The sequence below is a fragment of the Melanerpes formicivorus genome, unplaced genomic scaffold (genome assembly GCF_026170545.1).
Source record: "Melanerpes formicivorus ecotype bairdi unplaced genomic scaffold, bMelFor1.0.p_v2 SCAF_2, whole genome shotgun sequence".
Classification (NCBI taxonomy): domain Eukaryota; kingdom Metazoa; phylum Chordata; class Aves; order Piciformes; family Picidae; genus Melanerpes; species Melanerpes formicivorus.
In genome coordinates this window covers 54296599-54316064 of record NW_027142354.1, presented here as the reverse complement: position 1 = coordinate 54316064, position 19466 = coordinate 54296599, and the positions used below count along the sequence as shown (strand labels likewise).

The 19466-nt window shown below is 42.3% G+C and overlaps 1 protein-coding gene across 7 annotated transcripts in view; it reads left to right on the top strand.

Moving 5' to 3' along the window:
* Positions 1-19466, top strand: part of SGCD (sarcoglycan delta) — a 393456-nt gene that overhangs the window by 298686 nt on the left and 75304 nt on the right. For all 7 annotated transcript variants that reach the window (XM_068161646.1, XM_068161637.1, XM_068161680.1 and 4 more), the window contains one exon: positions 3856-3957. In XM_068161646.1, coding sequence (XP_068017747.1) covers positions 3856-3957 — 102 coding nt within the window. The remainder of the gene's footprint in view (positions 1-3855; positions 3958-19466) is intronic.

Genomic DNA, 19466 nt, shown 5'->3' with positions numbered 1-19466 from the left:
CTGGTGGGTGCAGCTTTCATTAGTTGTGTCAGCTGCAGGAGGAGGGAAAAGTGAGTGAAGATCTCAGGTTGGGGAGGATCAAAAGTGGAGAAGAACAACACAGGGAAGTGCCTCTTTTTCTCCAGCCCAGTGGTTTTGTAAGAGAATGTACCTGGTTATAGTACATTGTCCCATAGGCATGGTACCTCTTTGGGGATGTATGGGACCTGCCAGCTGTGAGCTAAATGTAAGATCCGTATGTGTGGTTTTCATATGTAAAAATCCAGGGAGGGGCACTTGGGAGACAGAGGGTGAAGGAGAGAAAGGAAGGGAAACACCCAAGAGAGGAACGGAGTGGAATGCTGCATTTGTATCACTACTTTGGACAGAATATATTGTGAGCTGGTTTGCCATAGCTTCAGTGGTGACTTGACAAATCCCTTTATCCATTGGCCCATGTTGCTGGTAAAGTATTGCCCCACTTCAGCTCAGGAGTGAGCCCTGGAAGTGGTCAGGATTGAGTATCCTCAGATGTGGTCATCCTTGCAACTATATGTGGTATATATCAGCTTGTATGACCTGCAACTTTCCTTAATGAAACCAGAGAAGAGTCTGCAGTGTGAAAGCCCTCAGGGCTTGTAACCTTACTGAAATACCTGGTTTGAGAAAAAAAAAAAGATTGTGGAGGATTTTCAGCAGCGCAGAACGAGTGAGGATCTGCAGAAAGCTGTAATAATTCCTGCTCGCTCCAACCGCAAAGCATACCGCTATCAAAATTTAATCTGGGCTCTTCGGTGCATAATCATATTTCACTCATTTTCCTTCATCCTTGTGCTTGAGATAAATGAACCCATTCTGTCCCACTACCAAGCCAGAATTCATAAGACAATAATTTACACCCTGGACAAGGAATGTAGCGAGTGGCACTTCATGACCTATCTCTCATTCTCCTCCCTTCACCAATCAGTGGAATTTTCAGCGTGTGTCTCTACTGAAAGTTTGCTTACAGCTTTCATTTCAAAATGAGGTGACAGTGGTCATTTTTATCACTCAGCACTCCTAAGCCTGCTTTTGTTCATAAGACACCATGCTGGGGCAAGAACCACCTTTACTCGGCAGGGTACGCCCTGGGAATGATGATGCTTGTTGGAACAGGATAACTTCTGGCAAGTGACCAATGTCACTGCCAAGCTGTGCTATGTCTTTGATTTTTATTCCTCCAAATACCTTTTGGCAATAGTTAAATCAAATCTGTTTGGGGTACCCATTCATCTCTAGTGACAGCAATTCCACTTGTGGTGCTGGAGGTGCACGCTCAGTGCAGGAAGGAAGTAGACAGAGGTGTTTTGTTTTTTGCAGCTGGATTAAAAACATGTAAGACTTTTATTCAAACGTGGTTTTCCTGGATTCTCCTGGTCTTCCCTTGATCTTCTTAGAGCTTCTATCTGAGTATATAACCCTTTCCTGTAAAATCCCTGAAACATCCATGAGTTAGGTGCTGAGGTGTCTCTTCTGATTTGGACTTTGATGTTTAAGGACATGTCTAGCAGCACTTAAGAAAAAGGCAAGGCTTTCACTGAGCCCTTAAACTGTGTGATGAGATGCCATGAAATCAGGATAGCATTTCCATAGTTGTAGATCAATAATTCCTCCAAATTAATGGAATGAAGCTGAAGGTGGGAAGATTCAGGCTAGATGTGAGGAGGAGGTTCTTCACCATGAGAGTGGTGAAACCCTGGAATGGGTTGTCCAGGGAGGTGGTCAAGTCCCCGTCCCTGGGGGTGTTTAAGAGCAGGCTGGATGAGGCTCTGGGCAGCCTGATCTAGTGTGGGGTGTCCCTGCCCATGGCAGGGGGGTTGGAACTAGATGATCCTTGTGGTCCCTTCCAACCCTGAATGATACTATGATACTATGATTACTAGTCCTGCCATCCTGTAGCCTTCACGACCCTTGTTTCAACATGTGTCTCACTGTAACATGAATCCTGTTGCCTGGAAGTGCTGATGTGTGTGTCCCTCATTGCAATGTCCTCCCCCCATTTACTCTCCATTTATTGTAGGGTTTATGATTATTGTATCCTTCCTTATCTTGGAGTTCTTGAGGTACCACATAACATTATCCTCCTGCTTCACTAGCTTGGAGAAATGAGTGAGGAAAAAAGGCCACAAGTGGAAAGATTTCTTCAGGGATATGCTTGAGAGTTGTTGTAGCACTTCTTGACTACTCGACTCTTGGTATTTACCCAATTTGAATTTGCACACACATAGACATAGCTTTTGCTAGCATCAGTCTCAAATCCTAGTGATGTCAAATTTATGCTAAAAGGTGTTCTTCAGGCCATCTTTCTCTCTGAAACAAAACCCAAACAGCAACTTCCCTCAATCCTTGGAGGCTGACAATTACACCAAATTAGTATCATGGCATTTGATGTGGTTTTGGTTGTACATTTACCTGCACAATTCTTTATCCACACCAGGTTTCTTCCACACATGCTCCTTTCTACATAATTGCAGCCTAAATGAGCCTAAATCCCTCATCTTAGTAGTAAGCTTTGACTTTCACAGCTTAAAGGTGAAATACAGTTTGGTCCAATTCTGCTCTTTGCCGATGTATCCGTACTCCTGTCTTACTGCATAAAAAAACGTAAGAGAAACTCATATAAAATTTTGACATGCATTTTGTTTGCTATTATGGCTTGTCAGATGTTTTATTATATCTTGTATACACGTAACTAAACCATTTTTAAAGAAAAGAGACTATCTGCAGTCGTGCTGAAGGCCTGCAGCCAACACTTCAGGCCATTTGTCTGTTTGTCAAGAAGATTTTTTGCCATGGGATCACAGGGAGCAGTGGAGACTGGGGAGCCTGGGAAGGCTGGGGAGAGGGTGAGGACAGGTAGCTGCAACTACGAAATCCAGATGAGGAGAGCACAATAATGCGTGTTACATCAGTCAATGCCTGGCCAATGGGCTTTGCAAAGGTTGTTTGAAGGGCACGAAAATGTCCCAGGAGACCCAAACATTTGTTGGCAGATTGATGGCTGTGCAAGCAGCAGAGCGAGGGCTCCAATCCTGAGCTGATCAGCTTGGGAGAGAAAGGTCAGAAGTTAGCCCAACGCAAGAGAGCAGTCTAGTGCAAAGATATTCCTGTTGTAGCAATGCTTCTCCCAGAGCAAACACTTGCATAAATGCATACTCCCATAAAGCTGGGTGGCATCTTAACAGTATCAAAAGTGCAGGAAAGACTGTGAGACTAGAAACTAATCAACAGGTTTCCACTTCTTTTCTTTATTTTTATTGTAAGAGCTGATAGCCCTGGAGCAATCCCACCAAAGAGTCCATGTTTTGTGGTGATTTCCCCAAGTAACAGGAGTGAACCACATTTTATTGCGAGACTCCTACACAGCCAAACCTTGTTTTGTCGGTTCAGTGGAATTAATCACATATCCTCTACATGGAGTTCAGTAGAATTAATCACATAGTCTTTATATGGATTTGCTATGAATGAGAAGGTATATTAAAGTACAGGCAGACGGTGAATATTACAGTTAATAGTTTCCTGTTAACACAGAGCATCGCTGCATCTCTTTGAGGAGAGATGACTAGCTTAAAAGAACATCTTTCATCTGTGTAAATGGTTTACTGGGGGGCATTGCAGAATCTTCTGAATAGAATTTATTTTATTATATATTTATTATTATTTTTTTTTCCCAGAGAAGCAGAGCTAAAAGGATAACACAAGTAATTGCATTTTCTAGTGCCTCCCAGTGCTTCACATGTTATGCTCCGGGGCAGAGGGGGAAACAGCTACTCTTGGCAGCCTCATCAGTTGAGTAATTGTAACTAATGGAGTTATTTCTTTTTGTCTATGTTTCAGGATGGAATGGGGAACCTGAGAATCACAGAAAAGGGTCTAAAACTTGAAGGAGATTCAGAGTTCTTGAAACCTCTCTACGCCAAAGAAATCCGGTCAAGACCAGTAAGTTGATGGGAATGGAATAAGCATGTTTCTGTAACAGTAAGACATCATGAAGTGGCAGGGTGCTGTGGTTATTGGATAAATTACTTTGACCACTCTATACAAATGCAATTTGGGCAGTGAGATAGTGGATGTCCTTTGAGGACTTAATCTGGGTACTATATCCTCTGGGCGTTGGGAAAGGTGATATTCATGGGTTTAGTTTGTGCAAGCCAGTGCTTCCAGGACCTTTGAGGTTTCAGATTGTCTTTTTGTCTGCTTTTGTGATAAATCATCAATGACCCTCAACAGGAGACCTAGAATTTGTGAGGTAGAGGGATGTCAGGCAGTTGTGAAATCCAGCTCATGTTTAACTAGTTACTTCTCAGAGAGCAGATAGGTGATGTTTTGGGACAAATCAGCACCTGATGTGATGTTAGCCGGCACAATAAACCCCTACGATGAGCTCAGTCCCATTTTATGTTCTGTTTTAAAATTATGTGCAGTTGAAAATCAGTGCTGCTGAGAGAGACTGCCTGACAAAAGTGGCAGAGATGTTAACAACTGGAAATGGGAAAGAACCCAAGTGTGATTGAAATAGCATTTTCATAGCAGCACATCACTGGCTGTCAGTGAACTTTTGCTCTTTCTAACGCAATTCTGTTTGTCCTGAGCAGCTTTGGAATTGAAACAGTTGCAGAGTTTCCAGGATCCTTCTCAGAAGACCTTGTCTTCCTTGTTTCCTGATCCAAAGTACTAATTTGAGTCAGATACTAACCTTCCATTTTGATAACAGTGCCAGATAGCTAATTAAATCAAGTTAACATCCCTTTATCTCAGCATTTCAGTGCTCTCGTAGCCATTGCAACTTGTAGCACAATCAACACACCAGCCAGTACAGTGTCTGATTTAGTTATTGAAGGTTGTAACCTCTGTAAGCTGGCTAGGAATTGTTTTGAACAAGCATAATCATTTAGGAAGAAAAGCTAATAAGAAGATGTTCGTATCTATAAACGCTTTCATCCCTGAATTAAAGCAGAACTGTAGAACCTTAAATGTCATACCCTTGGTAATATAAAATGTGTAGGAAAGCTGCAGCCCTCAGTTTGATAAATAGACTGACAAATTGCTGCTTGCATTTCTTTTCTTTTTCTAGTTAGAATTCTGGAAATAATATTTGATTACTAAGAGACCTGAGAACCACTTCTTGCTACTATGGAGTTTACTGGGTTTATATTATCATATTGATCTACATTTTAATATGGCGAGGAGGACGAAAGGTGTCCCCTTCTTGAGGTTATGAAACTAGTTTCCACACCATTCACAGTTTAATGAATGCAAGGAACAAGAAATATTTGTATAAGGTAAGGCCTGTGTGTCTGTTCCTTGCTTTACCCCTCCTCCAGGATTACAGGATTACTTTTGTTGTTAGCCAGAGAAGGATGTAGCTGCAAGCCAGAAGGTCTGATCCACAGCCCAGTGGGTTAAAGCATCCCTGCTGGCTTCAGTAGAGGAAACTGTGTTAACTATATGGTTAGATAAACCATGTGTATAGTTTCTCTGCCTTCTTGGTGGAGTTAAACAGGAATAGCCTGGGCCTGGCTGTCAAGTTGCTCACAATAATGCTGGAATTACTGTTGAGGTGGGGACAATAGGGACAATCCTAATGATCTCAATCAACTTCTGCTTTTCTTGTGCTGTGTGTGAATTTGGCCTCCTGTAAGCAAACGAAGGGACTGCAGTCAATCAAAGGATGATAGTTACAGGATATTTAAAAACTATTATTACACAATCAATGCAACACTTCTTAGAAGAGCAGGAGTATGACCTACTATTCTCCTGGCGGGAAGCAGTTCCTGAACTTGATGAATTCTGCTGAAATAAAGTGCCAAACTCAGCATTCTGTAATACAGATGAACATCCATACTAATTCCACAGTAATCTTCTTTGGGTTTTCAGAAGTCCATAATACATCTCTGAATATGCAAAGTGTAACAGCAACAATGTGACAAATAATGTAAAAAGAGCATCCCAGAAAAAAAGCTGACATATAATATTTTTCATATGTTTAATTAACATAAGACTTGTGTACAGTAATAGATAATGGTTTTACTTAAAGTTCAAAAGACTTTTGGATTCTGCTTATTTATAGAAGACTTTCATTTTAAAAAAACACCAAGCCAACAAATTTCATTTTGCTGTCAGTCTGTGTAGAGGATGAAGGGGGTACTGCTGCTGCATGGAAGTGGCAGAGGAGGCATTTAGTGTAAGTGGCTGCAGTCCTATGATCTCTGTGGACTGCATTGTCTTGCAGTACTGCTCCCCATGCTGCCCTGCTGCAGGCAGAGCTGGGCAATCCCTGCTGACATATCTCCAGAACATCTGCTGTGATAATTCTTGAATGCCCAAATTTGCCACTGGTGCTTTTTCTTCTCTGCTGCACCTTTTAAGTCCCAGGAAGGGGGTAATTAAAATGACACAGGGACTTGCTTTGCTAAAAGCTGTGCCTTCTGGTTTAAGGATAGTTTTGGATTCCTGCTTTTAAGTGGATTTCTTTTTCAAATTAATTTGGCAGGAAGGGAAGACCAAGGTGTAGAGAGGACAAAAAGCCTTCAGATATCCCCAGAGGCTGGCTCTGTGGGAACCTCTGTATTTCTATAATTCATCCTTTAAGGTGCTCTATCAAATACTGCTTCCTTTATTGCCTTCTGGACAGCGTAGTTGCATTTAGCTGTGCTCCTTTGGAAGGTAACTCATTGCACTTGGAATTGCAACCAAGAGGAACTGTTGTACTGTGCATTGCAATTGATGACTACCCAACAAAGGCATCTTTCTGGGAGTTCCTTCAAAAATGTTAGCAGGAGTATGGGGCTGATGTGGTTTGGTCCTGTGCTGGAGACTTTCTATTAAAATCATTGACATGAACTGGCTTCTTAAAACTGCTTCCAGTTTCTGTCTGCATCACCACTGCCTTCTGTCACAGGCATAATACCCCCCAGGCTTGCTTTACTTTTTGCTTATTGAGGGGTACCATCCCATTTTCCTCCTTCATCATATAATCAAAGGTCTCTCTCATTTCCCCATCCTAGTCCTGGCTCAGTACAACTGGGTTTGTAGTGCCTATTGCTAAGCATCAGCACTTACAAGTGAACATAGCCTTGTTACTGCATGAGCCTGAAGCTGATCTGGAGATTAATGAATAGTAAGTGATGTTAGCAGCATTTGCATCCTTGTAGTCTTATTTTAAAGAAATAAGATAGAGGCATTCCCTTTTCCAGGAGTGTTCAGAGCATCTTCAACTCCCAGCAGAACATATTGCACACTAAAGAGTATTTTCCATGCCACTTGCATGGAACATGAGCATCTTGCTGCCTTTAATTAAGAAGTTAACTGGACCATGAAGTATTGCCTGTGTAAATAAAAGTGATTTGTACTTAGTCAAGAAGGTGCATTAGGAATCCTTGCATTTCTTTACTTGCACATAAATTATGGAGATTATTAAAAATTGGAAGGGTCATCTATAAACCCATCTGCAGCTCAGCTGCACTGTCACTCTCAAAATGTAGCTGTCTTTCTAACTGGTGTAATTTATTGTGGACTATCATGTGAGCCATCTGCTTGCTTATAAATCAGACAAACTTTGACTGAAAGTTGCACGCAGCAGCACAAATTGTTAATTTTATGTGCTGGAAAGCAATGGCAACAGTTTTGTGGTCTTCCAGTCTTCGTTGCTTTAATTTGAATAGAAATGGAAGACTGGAAATTTTCCTGCCTTTGTTGAGACGAGCTGCTATCAAGCAGGTTTCTTGAAACTTAAGATGAGCACAGATTTAGCTTTCTTAGTGCAGTTGGAGTGTTTTGAACCTTGCCACATGCAACTTAAAAGGGCAAGGCAGAGAAGAAACTGTTTTCTATCCCAATAACAACAGAAATAAAACCCTGTGCTGTGATTATACAGGGAAATCAAGTGAATTACTTCTCTCAAGAGCTGTGTGACAACCAGTGTGATGATAATCTTAGCTTCAGGAAGCAGAGAAAGACGTTGCTGTGATAGGATTAGGATGAGTTTGCCCTTTCAATGTTTATTTCAAGTGCAGAGCTAGAAAAAAAAAAAATCAACCTCAGTTTGCAAATGTTTACACCTGGGCTTAAATTTTCTTATCCTGAATCCATTTAAAGACAAGAGTATGGATTTGCCTGACAAAGAGTTTTTTGCAGTGTGAAGCTCTTGACAGGGGTCCTCTTTGTTCAGCTCTCATGCTGATGGGAGAGCCTGAGAACACAAATCTTGCATAGGTACCAACCTTTCTTGTCTGTCTTGTGTTGCCTGGGGGAGCTCTAAGCTGTTCTGTGTCACACAACTATAAGTGATGACAAAATGGGCTGCCCAGGGAGGTGGTGGAGTTACCATCACTGGAGATGTTTAGGAAGAGACTTGTTGGGGTGCTTGGTGCCATGGTTTAGTTGGTGTTGGATGGTAGGTTGGACTCGATGATCTCAAAAGTCTTTTCCAACCTGGTTAATTCTATTCTATTCTAAATCTCACTGAAGAGATTTTGAGGAGATTTTAAGTGTCCCTTAGTGTATTTAGCGAGTTTTGTGTTGAAGGTTGGCTTCCTATTATTTGTGATCAGTGAAAGAAGAATTTTATAAAAGAATGCTATAAATCAATTTTAAAAGCACCTTTTTTGGAATTTCCCTTTCTTTGGGTGATGCTAGAGGTCCCTATCCTGTTCAGTGTGTGAGTGTCTCACTGAGAGCAGCATGCTAGCTCAGAGCATTGGAGCAAGCCTGGTCTCATTTGAAGTTGTACTAAATAAGTAGTGACTACAGAGGGAGAAGGACTGGGCCTGTCATCAACACTTGGCTCTGGCTCTGCAAGAGCATCTGTTTGGCCTTGAAGCTCTACAGTTGTGAATTAAGGTTGATAACTAGTATTCCCTTTACTCGTGTTTAGTAAGTTCTCATCATCATAAAAGCTAGACCAGCGAGGGTATAAAATATGCTTGCCTGTACTTTACATTTTCCCCAGCCAGTATTTGAGTGATAGAAACTTTAAAGGAAGCTTTTAAGAGCGATAAATAATTATTTTGCCAATGCACTTGTCTCACTGTGTTCATTTCTGGAAGAAGAGTGGGGCAATTTTAAAGCACAGGAGCAGCTCTGTAATGGGCATGTTCTTTTATATTATTTGCTCTGCAGGCCTGCCCGCCTCAAAGCTAAAAATACGCGCCGAAAAAACCATAAACCATCTATTTGGATTAAACAATGACATGTGCCCACACTGGGGCATTACCTGCCTCGTAGCCATAAATACATATTTATAAACAATATAACATACTAATTTGGAGGAAAAGGCAACATTCACCCCTGAGGAAAGGCAATGCAGATGGCAAGATAATTGCAACGTTGTGTGATGCTCAAACTGTGCAGCAGAAATCTAGCTTTCAGTAAAGGCACAGATAGATAGCGTGACAGAAGGCTGCTGGATTTTTTTTGAGGAAGGGGAAAGAATAATTCCTTTTCTTCCTTTGTCAGAGTTTACAGAGCAATAAAAGGATATTGAATTAGTTCCTGATGATTTGGTCTAGCAAAGTGCTTAAGGATTTCAGCGTGCTTACTGAAACCGTCACAGGGTGGAAATGAAGTTTGTCTCCCCATGCTACTGTCACTTAGCAGTCCCTGCACACTCCCACAACCTCTTTGGCTATTACTCCTGCCAGCACTTAACTATTCCATTAGTGGCTGGTTCTTCAAAAAAGAGAGAAATCTAATTTTTTTTTACACTGTATGATATGAGTGAGTGAGTAAGAGCTCATGGGCTCTCTACAACTACCTGAAGGGTGGTTGTAGCCAGGAAGGGGTTGGTCTCTTCTCCCAGGCAACCAGCACCAGAACAAGAGGACACAGTCTCAAGCTGCACCAGGGGAAGTTTAGGCTGGAGGTGAGGAGAAGGTTCTTCACCGAGAGAGTAATTCGTCACTGGAATGTGCTGCCCAGGGAGGTGGTGGAGTCACCATCCCTGGAGGTGTTCAAGAGGGGATTGGACGTGGCACTTGGTGCCATGGTCTAGTCATGAGGTCTGTGGTGACAGGTTTGACTTGATGATCTTTGAGGTCTCTTCCAACCTTGGTGATACTGTGAAATGTTGATCTTCTGCCATTTGCCTCTGGAGCGGTTCAGCTGTCAGTGCAGATTCGGGTAGAAAAAGCTCCCACTATCCAAAGTGCACTTCTGAAGCAAGATACCACCTGTAACTGCATCTTCATAGCTTACAGCTCCTTGGTCGATTTTTGGCAGCAGATGTGAAAATATTGCTTAAGAGCCCTAAAATGTTTTTAAAAGGACAAGGTAGCTACTGGTGACACAGCCAACAAAAGAAAGCTCACAGCCATGCCTGGCCAGCTCCCATTCTCCCTATAGGGTTTGTTAAGCATTGGCTGTGGCAGCACTCCAGATGCCTAGTTGTTAGATTCTATGCCCATGTGTTTGTGTTACAGCCTTCTCTCAGTTTGGTCAGTTTGTCTTGCTTGCCCGACAGCTATCAACAGACAGAAGAGCTGGCTGTCAGCAGGACAAGCAGTGAAAATAAACAGAAGCAGCCAAGCAAGTTGGAAAAAAAAGCATCATTTTGGCAGAAGTGTCTTCACCTGATGTACAGCTATTGGTGCCATCACCATCCGAAGCAGATTTGAGTCTGCATATGGCAGTCAGCTGTGAGTGTCCAGTGGGATTTATAAAACTGATATGCTTTCCACTTAATACATTTCATTCTTAAGCAATAAAATCCAGAGAGTCTACTTCAGACTGAACCTTCGTTGCTCCCGTGCTTTGGGGGCAGTTAGTGGCTCTGTGGTATTTCCAGTGTGCTGTAAAGGTGGAAGTTTAAGTAAATTTTAAAGCAACTGTGGAAAAATTTTCCTTTACTTTCATAGTGAGGTTGGCCAGAAGTCTCTCAGCTTTGAATTTTGAAGGGAATCTTGTAGGCTAGCTGAAGAGGTACTTCCAATAACACCAGAATTAAACCTTACTCTGTCTGTTCCCTGTTGGGGCTGGTGTCACCTGCCATATACTGAGAGCACAGCAGCAAACTAAGGCTGGTGAGAGGTCTTGAGCACAAGCCCCATGAGGAGAGGCTGAGGGAGCTGGGGTTGTTTAGCCTGGAGAAGAGGAGGCTCAGGGGAGACCTTATTGCTGTCTACAACTACCTGAAAGGAGGTTGTAGCCAGGTAGGGGTTGGTCTCTTCTCCAAGGCAACCAGCACCAGAACAAGGGGACACAGTCTCAAGCTGCACCAGCAGAAGTTTAGGCTGGAGGTGAGGAGAAAATTCTTCACAGAAAGAGCAATTTGCCACTGGAATGTGCTGCCCAGGGAGGTGGTGGAGTCACCATCCCTGGAGGTATTCAAAATAAGGATTGCATGTGGCACTTGGGGCCATGGTTTAGTCATGAGGTGTTAGGCTTTAGGTAATAGGCTGGACTCGATGATCTCTGAGATCTTTTCCAACCTGGTTGATTCTATGATTCTATCCCACCAGCTGCAAAATCAGAGTATCCCAAAGAAGAGCAAGAGAGGGAGCTCTGAAGTAAACAAACTTCTTGAAATGACTCCGCAAGTTGCATTTCAAAGCAAAATCTCGTGGAGGCTGCCTATGGCATTTTGAAAAGGATTTCATTAAATGTTGCTAACTTGTCATAAGCTCTCTTAAATGGAAGGGTAATGGCTCATAACATTTGTAAGCTTTTTAATTTCATGCAATATGAGCAGTGTAATCAACACCTATTAAAGTCAATCAGCTGTGCCAAGTGGGCTACCTACCTCGGCTTTTTATCTATATTTTCATCGTGGGTACACCTCTGAACTAACTCTGGGAACAGCATGATTGTACTTGCTTATGCTAACATCAGTGGAGGTCTCAGGTCCAGAAAACCAAATATGGTCATTGCAGAAGTATCTGAACCCAGGAGCTGGATAACCACTTTATAGTTAGTGACTGCTTCCACCTTCTAAGGAGGGAGTTTGAGCCATGGTCTTCATAGCTAACAGCTCCAGAGCTAAACATGGAGGAAAGGGAGAATTTCCCCAATTATCTCCCAATGTGTTTGGCTTTTTCCCTTTGACAGGTGAAATTTCTCTGTTTGAGGTGATTGTATAAGGAGAGGGGAGGCATTCAGATCATATGTTTGTTTTGCTGCACTGATCCAGTTCCCATCTCCTCTTTGTTTTAAACATTTGTACCTGTATCTGTGGTCATAAAAACAAGTGATGTGCATCACAGCTCAAAGTAAGCCACTGAGCTGAGGCTGGGTGCTCTGTGGTCTCTAAGCTTTTCCCCTGCTTTTTAGCCATGATCCCAGAAACTGCTTGCATTTCAGCTGTGAAGAGGAGGGCAGTGGGGCTGAGTTTTGTGGTGGGGCTGTATTTCTACAGAAATGTTGCTAATCAGCTAACATATTTTCAATTGAGTTGTGAGCCTTGAGACAGGAGCTCTGACACTAGAACCTAAGGGGCTGGAATAGATGTTTGATTTAGTTTATTCCCCCAAAAGGGAAAAGAAACAGAATTATTGATTTTAAAGTTGGAAGAAAAAAAAATGGCTGAGCTGAATGAATTTGGCAGGCAGTTTCTTGCCTTCCTTGGACATGCACCACTTCTCTAGTTTCTGTTATTTCAGCTTCAGTTTGGCATCTTGAATTTGCATGCTACCTCTATGAATTAGACTGGAAGCTGCTCTGAAGCTCATTTTTCCTAATTAGCCATTTATTATGGCCTCTCAGTATTCATACAGGCTTCAGGAGCTGTACATCATCCTTATTTTTCTATGTTTAATCTTATATTAAAGGGTGGGGGGGGGGAGGTGGGGGAAAGGCAGCACAGGGGGTTTTCAGAGGGAATCATGAGTGCAGGACACATCAGTCACGCCGGCTGATTATGGGATTTCTGTTGCTGACTTGTATTGCCAGACAGGTATTACTGTTAAAAGAGAAGCTCTGCTGGTAGTTGACTACAGCTGACCTGAGCCTACCTGTGGGATTGAATGCATTTGTGGAGTCGCCTTGAATTCTCAGTCTAAAACTTGATCCAGATTCCATCTTAACAAGCTGTAGCCTCAGAAAGACATAAGCCTTACAAAGCACCTGAAACTGCTTGGGGAAAAACGTGCGTGATTGTATGGCAGCATTGCTCTCTCAAGGGCAAAGGCCTTGAGTTTAAGGATTTACTATGTCTAGACATTGCTGCTGACAGTCAGGATTCTGGCTGCTGTGGAAAAGCTGAAATGTTAAAACAACTTCTTAATACTAAAAATGAAAAAGCAATAAAACTTTGTACTGGATAGCGAGAAGGTAGAGAGAAACAGATAAAGGAAACAGTAAAAGACAAATAGCAAGAGCCAATTATAAGGAAAAAGAATGTCTGATATTTCTGAGAATCCTCAAGAGCAGAGCTTCATGTCTCCTTACAGGATGGCAAACACTTCTCCAACTCTCCTACTGATCAAAACTACTTCAGCTCAGTTATGTGTTTTATAAGGCAATAGTTACTTGACAAGACAAGCTGTGCTGTCATTAGGAAGTGCAGGCACACACAACTGGTTTTACAGACAGTTTGGTTTGTGTGTTCTTTGATTTGCAACAGAAAAGGAAAGCCAGACCTTCCAGGTTTCATTTACCCATTGCTGTGCCTGTAATAAGAGTTTCTCTGATTGTTATGTTTCTAAAAGACAGATGTTGGATTTGGAGAAAGAAGAACTCAGAGCAGAACAAGAACAACTCTAAATTTGATTCTGTTCTTTTAGGGCAAATTGGTTGAGGGTCTGGGGAAAACTGACTTGCTGCTTTTGAAAGAAAAGACAAGATTTCTTTGGCTGTTCACATCTCCCTAGTTGAAGCATCTCTATTTTTGATCTCTCTTTGTCTAAGACTGTGCCTGGCTGTCTACTCCCATGTACACCAGTGTCTATCAAGAAGGGAGAGTCCCACGCCAGCACTGTGTTGGAGTGCAGGACACCACTACTGTCCATGTGGGATGTCCACAGCACAGGAATTCTGATTTGTCAGTGAATCATTGATTTAGGCTTCAGTCCAGCTAGATATTAAATTATGTGCATAATTTATGGACATAAGTAGTTTCACTGACATCAGTAAGACTATTCACATGCAGAGAGTTGGGTGTTCATTGTGGTGTTTGCTGGATTATGCCCTGTAATTTCTCAATATGATGCATGTGTGGCAGAGCAAAGCCACTGGCAGGTGTCTGTCCTGCTGTCCTCTATACAAACATGGGGACAGATGCTCCCCTTTCCTCCAGAAGGTTTTATCTGTTCAATAGGTAGACAGAGAGTTGAACAAGAGACAGGGACCAGGGTGAGCAAAGCCTCTTGCTCATTCACTTCTACAGCAGCTGAGGACTGGTGTGAGGAGTTCTGTGTCCATGTGTATGCTCATTTTAGCAGATCACATGCCTCAAGTGTAAAAGAGTGTGGAACAGAGCTGGAAGGTATTTTCAAGTAAAACCTCCCTTTGCAAGGAGGTGAAGGAAAGCAATTTCCATGGTGCCCTTTTTTGTTTGTTTTTTCTTTTGTTTTTACTTGTTACTGATGGTTCTCAGCATTAATGTGAAATGTTGCATGTCCATTGATTTCCTCTTGATCTGCTGTAACTCTGAGTCCAGTGGTTTTAATTCCAGTTCAAGGCTCCAGTCTGGCCTTGAAATTTTCAGTCTGTATGAAGCACTAGCAGGGAGTCTGCTCCTCCTTTCCCTCTGAAAGGGAATAACCTGTGGAACACAAAGAAAATTCAAGGTGCATCAGCTCACAGTATTTCTTCCTTGTTTGTCCATCAGTGAATGGTCCTTCTTTGCCATCCTTACATAAAATCAAAGGTTGGACTAGATGATCCTTGAGGTCCCTTCCAATCTGGTACTCTATGAATCTGTGAAAATAACAGGAGGTTATTCAAATTTTTCCTTGAACAGGAGTGAAGCTCTTCAGCTTTTGCCTCCTTACCACTGAGGTTCCCCAGCTAGCATCAACTGTACAAGTGCTGCCATCATCCAGCTTCCCCCCAGAAATATCCCTTATGAAAGTAGAAACTCATCTTCCTTCAGCAAGACCTTTATGGTCTGCAAGGGAAGGTTTTATGTAAAATGTATTTCAAATGCAGAAGTGCTAAAATTTTCTTTCTAATTCACTGTCTGTTTCTGACAATGGTGAGTAAATGAACACTGAGATTTGCACAGTATCTCGGTCAGTGCAGGATAGTTTGCTGGATTCTTAATTTGCAGTCTAAAGCTAGGCAATGAAAATTGCTTTTGTGATCTAGGCTTTTCTCTTTCTCTCAAGCTATGGCTTGAATCTCTGCTTCTAGTACTTTTTCTCTTTGAGCAAAATGATACCATTTTATTGTCTCTCTCTTGATTTAAACAAGGCATGGATTCGTCATGGGGCATTTAATGAATAAAAGTGGTTAGCATCTGAGTTCTGCCTCTCCACCAAGAGACCAGCAGCAGCTGCAAAAGATTGCCTGTGGCACCATGAATGGGTGGCTACTGATTTGGAGAGAAGCTTGCTGTTCACTGAATCATCCGTATCACTCTTCGCAGTGCCTGGAAAGTCTTCTTTTCCAAGTATTAATGCAAGCTGAGCCTTCCTCTTGGATGTGATCTGACAGGAGTGCAGCCCAAGGCAGCACAGCTGAAGAGTAAGATGTGTTTTTTTCCAATGAGAAACTTTGTAAGACATCAATATTTAAAAGCAGAGAAATAAATAAAATTACAGACAGTGAGGTTGCTTGTGGAGAGAAGAGAGGTCTGACAGAGCAAGTGTGTCTCTCTACCAAGGTTTCCAGTTCTTTGGCTACTGTCTGTCTTTTGATTAGGTTGATCTATAAAAGTGTGAACAATTCATTATTTTTCTAAAAATAATGTTTTTTTTCTAAGTGCATTGTGCAGGTTAGAAGTACAAAGTGGGCACAGCTGTTCACCTCCTTGGAGCAGCTGATACTTTTCTTTAAGCAGATTCACTGTTGGTGTAGAACAACACAAGTGAAGCCACACAGTGGATGGCCAAATAATCCATAATCCAATTGCAGACTAATTGCTGTAAAAGGTCAAGATCAAGTGATCAGCCTGAACTGATTTAATGAGTTGATTGGGTGGGGTGAACCTGAACATGTTTCCTCTGATACTTCCTGTGGCTGAGTGTTCAGAGCGTGTCCTCTCCAGTTCTTTGCAGGACATCCCTTACTGTCTAAATGAAGTAAAGGCCACACAGGGTAATGGCATGTATGTTGTCAATGCTGATGGCTTGACAGGCACCTTCTACTGCATATTTACTGCTGCTTCAAGCCAAAATCTGTATTCTGCTACCTCTTTAAATCCTCAGCTCCTGCTGCAAAATTACTTCTGCTATATATATTTCTTTAAGGTCCCAACTGTTAGTTATAAACGATGAACTTTGATACTGGTGCACAGTTGGGAGAACAGCAGGCTTTTTTTTTCCTCTCTGCAACATTATCTATTATGCAGCATTCTAGGAAATAGAAGAAGCAGGAACAAGCAGGTAGGACCTTTCCTGACCCTTTCCTGGTAGGAACCACTGGTCAAATGTCTTCACAGATCAGTTTTGTGGCTCCAGAGTTTTGAAAGAACTCCAGGAATAAAAACATCAGGAAGCAGATGCCTTCTGTTTAGAAGTGGAGACAGCCAGGCAGGCTGAGCTACCCTGGTGATTGCCCAAATAGTAAATCAGGGCTCTTGACTTTTATATGCCTCCCTGTGCTCTATTTTACCTTCACACATCCTAATCTTTTTGGCTGCTTTTGCTGTTACTCACCATTTCCTCAAACAACATTCCTGTCTTCTTCCAGGTGTGGAAAAAGCATCTGCTGCTCTTTGTGCAAGCCTGACTTCTCCCGAAACACCATTCCCCAGTGGTGGTGCCTAGGGATGTATTTTTGCTCTTCAGCCCTATGCCATGACAATACCTTGTGTTCCCCTCCTCTCTTCACCTTAAAGTAGATGCTCAAGAGTGTCTCTTGAACGCCAGCCACGAGATACAGTCAAATCCCAACACAAAGCACCCTGCTCCTGCTCATGCAATCATCCCACTGATCAGACCTCTGCTGTCATGCTATCTGTGTAGGTATGACTCTTGTGTAGCATCGTCCAGCATGATTTAGCATCTTTCTTCCAGATCAATCCAATTTCATGTCACATGCTTAGCTGCATCTGTCATTCTACCTTTTCAAGTGTACTGCTGCCTTGGCTGTTAGACATTCAGCCTCTCTGAGAGGGATGGAGATTTGCAGCGCTTTCTCTCCAAGCCAGTTCCTGCCTGACACTAACTCACACACGGACTGTTACAGCACTGCAGGTTGGTTTGGCCCCTGTGTTTATTTCTGTAGGGAAGCCTCTGTCTGGTCTTGTAAACCAATGGAGCATCCTTCTTCAAGCTGAGTACTGAAGAAGAAACAGCAGAAAAAGTGGTTAGATAAATACAGTCCAAAAAGTGGCTGCATAAAAGTTTCTGTGACCTCATAGCCTGCTATCATAATTAAAGCAGGCCAATTTTTTTTTTGTATCAAAGGTACAGTTGTGGGCCCAGCCTCTCTTTTCTGTCCTTCCTGTTTTCCCAGATATGCTCCTACAGAGTTAACAGAGTATATTTCTACAACAAATATTCCTACAACAAGGCCAAAATACGGTTTTCATCAATCACTTTATGGCTGTTTCAAGCCTGTCACACCAGTGTATGTGCTTACAGAGGCTCAGAAAGAAGAAAAAGAAAGAAAAAGAAAAAAGAAGTGCAGAGAAACCACAAATAAAGGCAAGCATTTGAATAGAAAACCTGAGCTTTCTATCACCAGGAGTGGCCAGATGATATTTCTTTGTGTCTTGTACAGTGGCAAGGACACAGTCTCCAATGAATACATAATTGCAGATCCAGGAAATGAAGTTATTACTTCCATGAAACCATTGAAAAGGAGAGCCCACTGAGCCCTATGGAGCACAGCAAACCCGAAGGACAGGTCTCATAAAGAGCCACCTTATAATTGCAATAGAAGCCCAGAAACAAAACCACTTTGATTGCAGGAACATGTCCAGGCTGAACCTTGTCATTTCACAGGCCAGATGCGTTGGAGAGAACTCCATTGGGTAATCACAGAAGTGAGGATGGCCTTCTGCATCCTGCCTCCCAGCCATAACCGTGCTGTAATATAGTTGCTTTTGTAGTGTAATTGCTTTCTCTGCAGGGCTTCTTCCTATTGATTCTGCTTGTGTGGATTTAAATTGTTTGCGGGTTGGAACTAGACTCAAGTTGGTCTGCATCTCTGCCTTTCTGTGCTAGGCAGCTCACGTGGCAGCTCTATCTAAGAGACTTTAATGAGGTCCAGATAGCATCACTCCTTGGCCTGCCCCTATGTGTTTGATGCGAGGAAAGAGGCTGGATCAGATAAGTTCAGAACATCAATAAATAAGTGTATTTTGTTTGGTGACACTTGTTCAATTTGAATCTTTTTCCCAGGAAGCAGCTTGTGTTGTGCCGGTTTTTCTCCGCGTGCTGTGTAAATGCTCTGCATCTGCAACTGTCGAGGATGGTGCCATCCCATAGCAATGCCATCTGTTGCTTCACAAAGTGCTTTTTGCGTAGATAAAAAATGTGAGGTGTTACTCATAATTAGGCAAATCACATGCTGTGATCTGTGATTGATTTGATTTCTGTTGCTGGCTACCTCGCATATGTCTATGTGTCCATAAGTATTGTCTACATATCAGCATATGGATGCAGATGAATCAGAGACTCATGAATTCTTTTTTCCCAATCCAGACAGATGGAAATGTTTTCCCTCCTTCTTATTAGTAGCAGCAGCTGAATTTCAGTAATGCTAGGGGCCTCTGCTAGGATCTTGCCTGCGTTTCATGCTGTACATGCATACGTAAGCTGGCTGGGCCATTTATAATCCAATACAAGAAGTGAGCGATCTGTGACAGGCAGCAAAGGAAAGTTATAAGTTCAATGCAATGTTCACAGATAGCCACATAAAACCTTCCTGGAGAAAAATATCTGGATATATGACTTGGCATTGTGCAGTGCAGTAAGAGAATGCCTAAAAGGTGCTGTGAGCATGCTAGAACCCAAGTGTCTGCTGAATCAGGCTTCAGGAAGATATTGCTGTGCCTTTCGTAGTATTAACCATATGTACTCTTTAATATGCATTCACCTCACTAACTGAGATCCTAAATGTTTCTGGCTGTACTATGTTCCAAGTAATGCTGACAGTAAGAGAAAGTAACTCAGAAATTACCAGTTCCCTATAATTTTATTATTGTCTTCAAATGCCTTTTATAGATAGTGAGGTATGATTTACCAGCAGTTTCAAAGGATGTTTAAGGCAGGCAGTAGGCATACTAGAAGGGCCATAAAAATGAAAACACATGAACAGAGGTCTGCACGCTTGTCTGGAGTAAAAGTTACGAGCAGTGCTGTAGCGATATAGTTGGATGATTTAGAATATTTTAAACCTCAGCA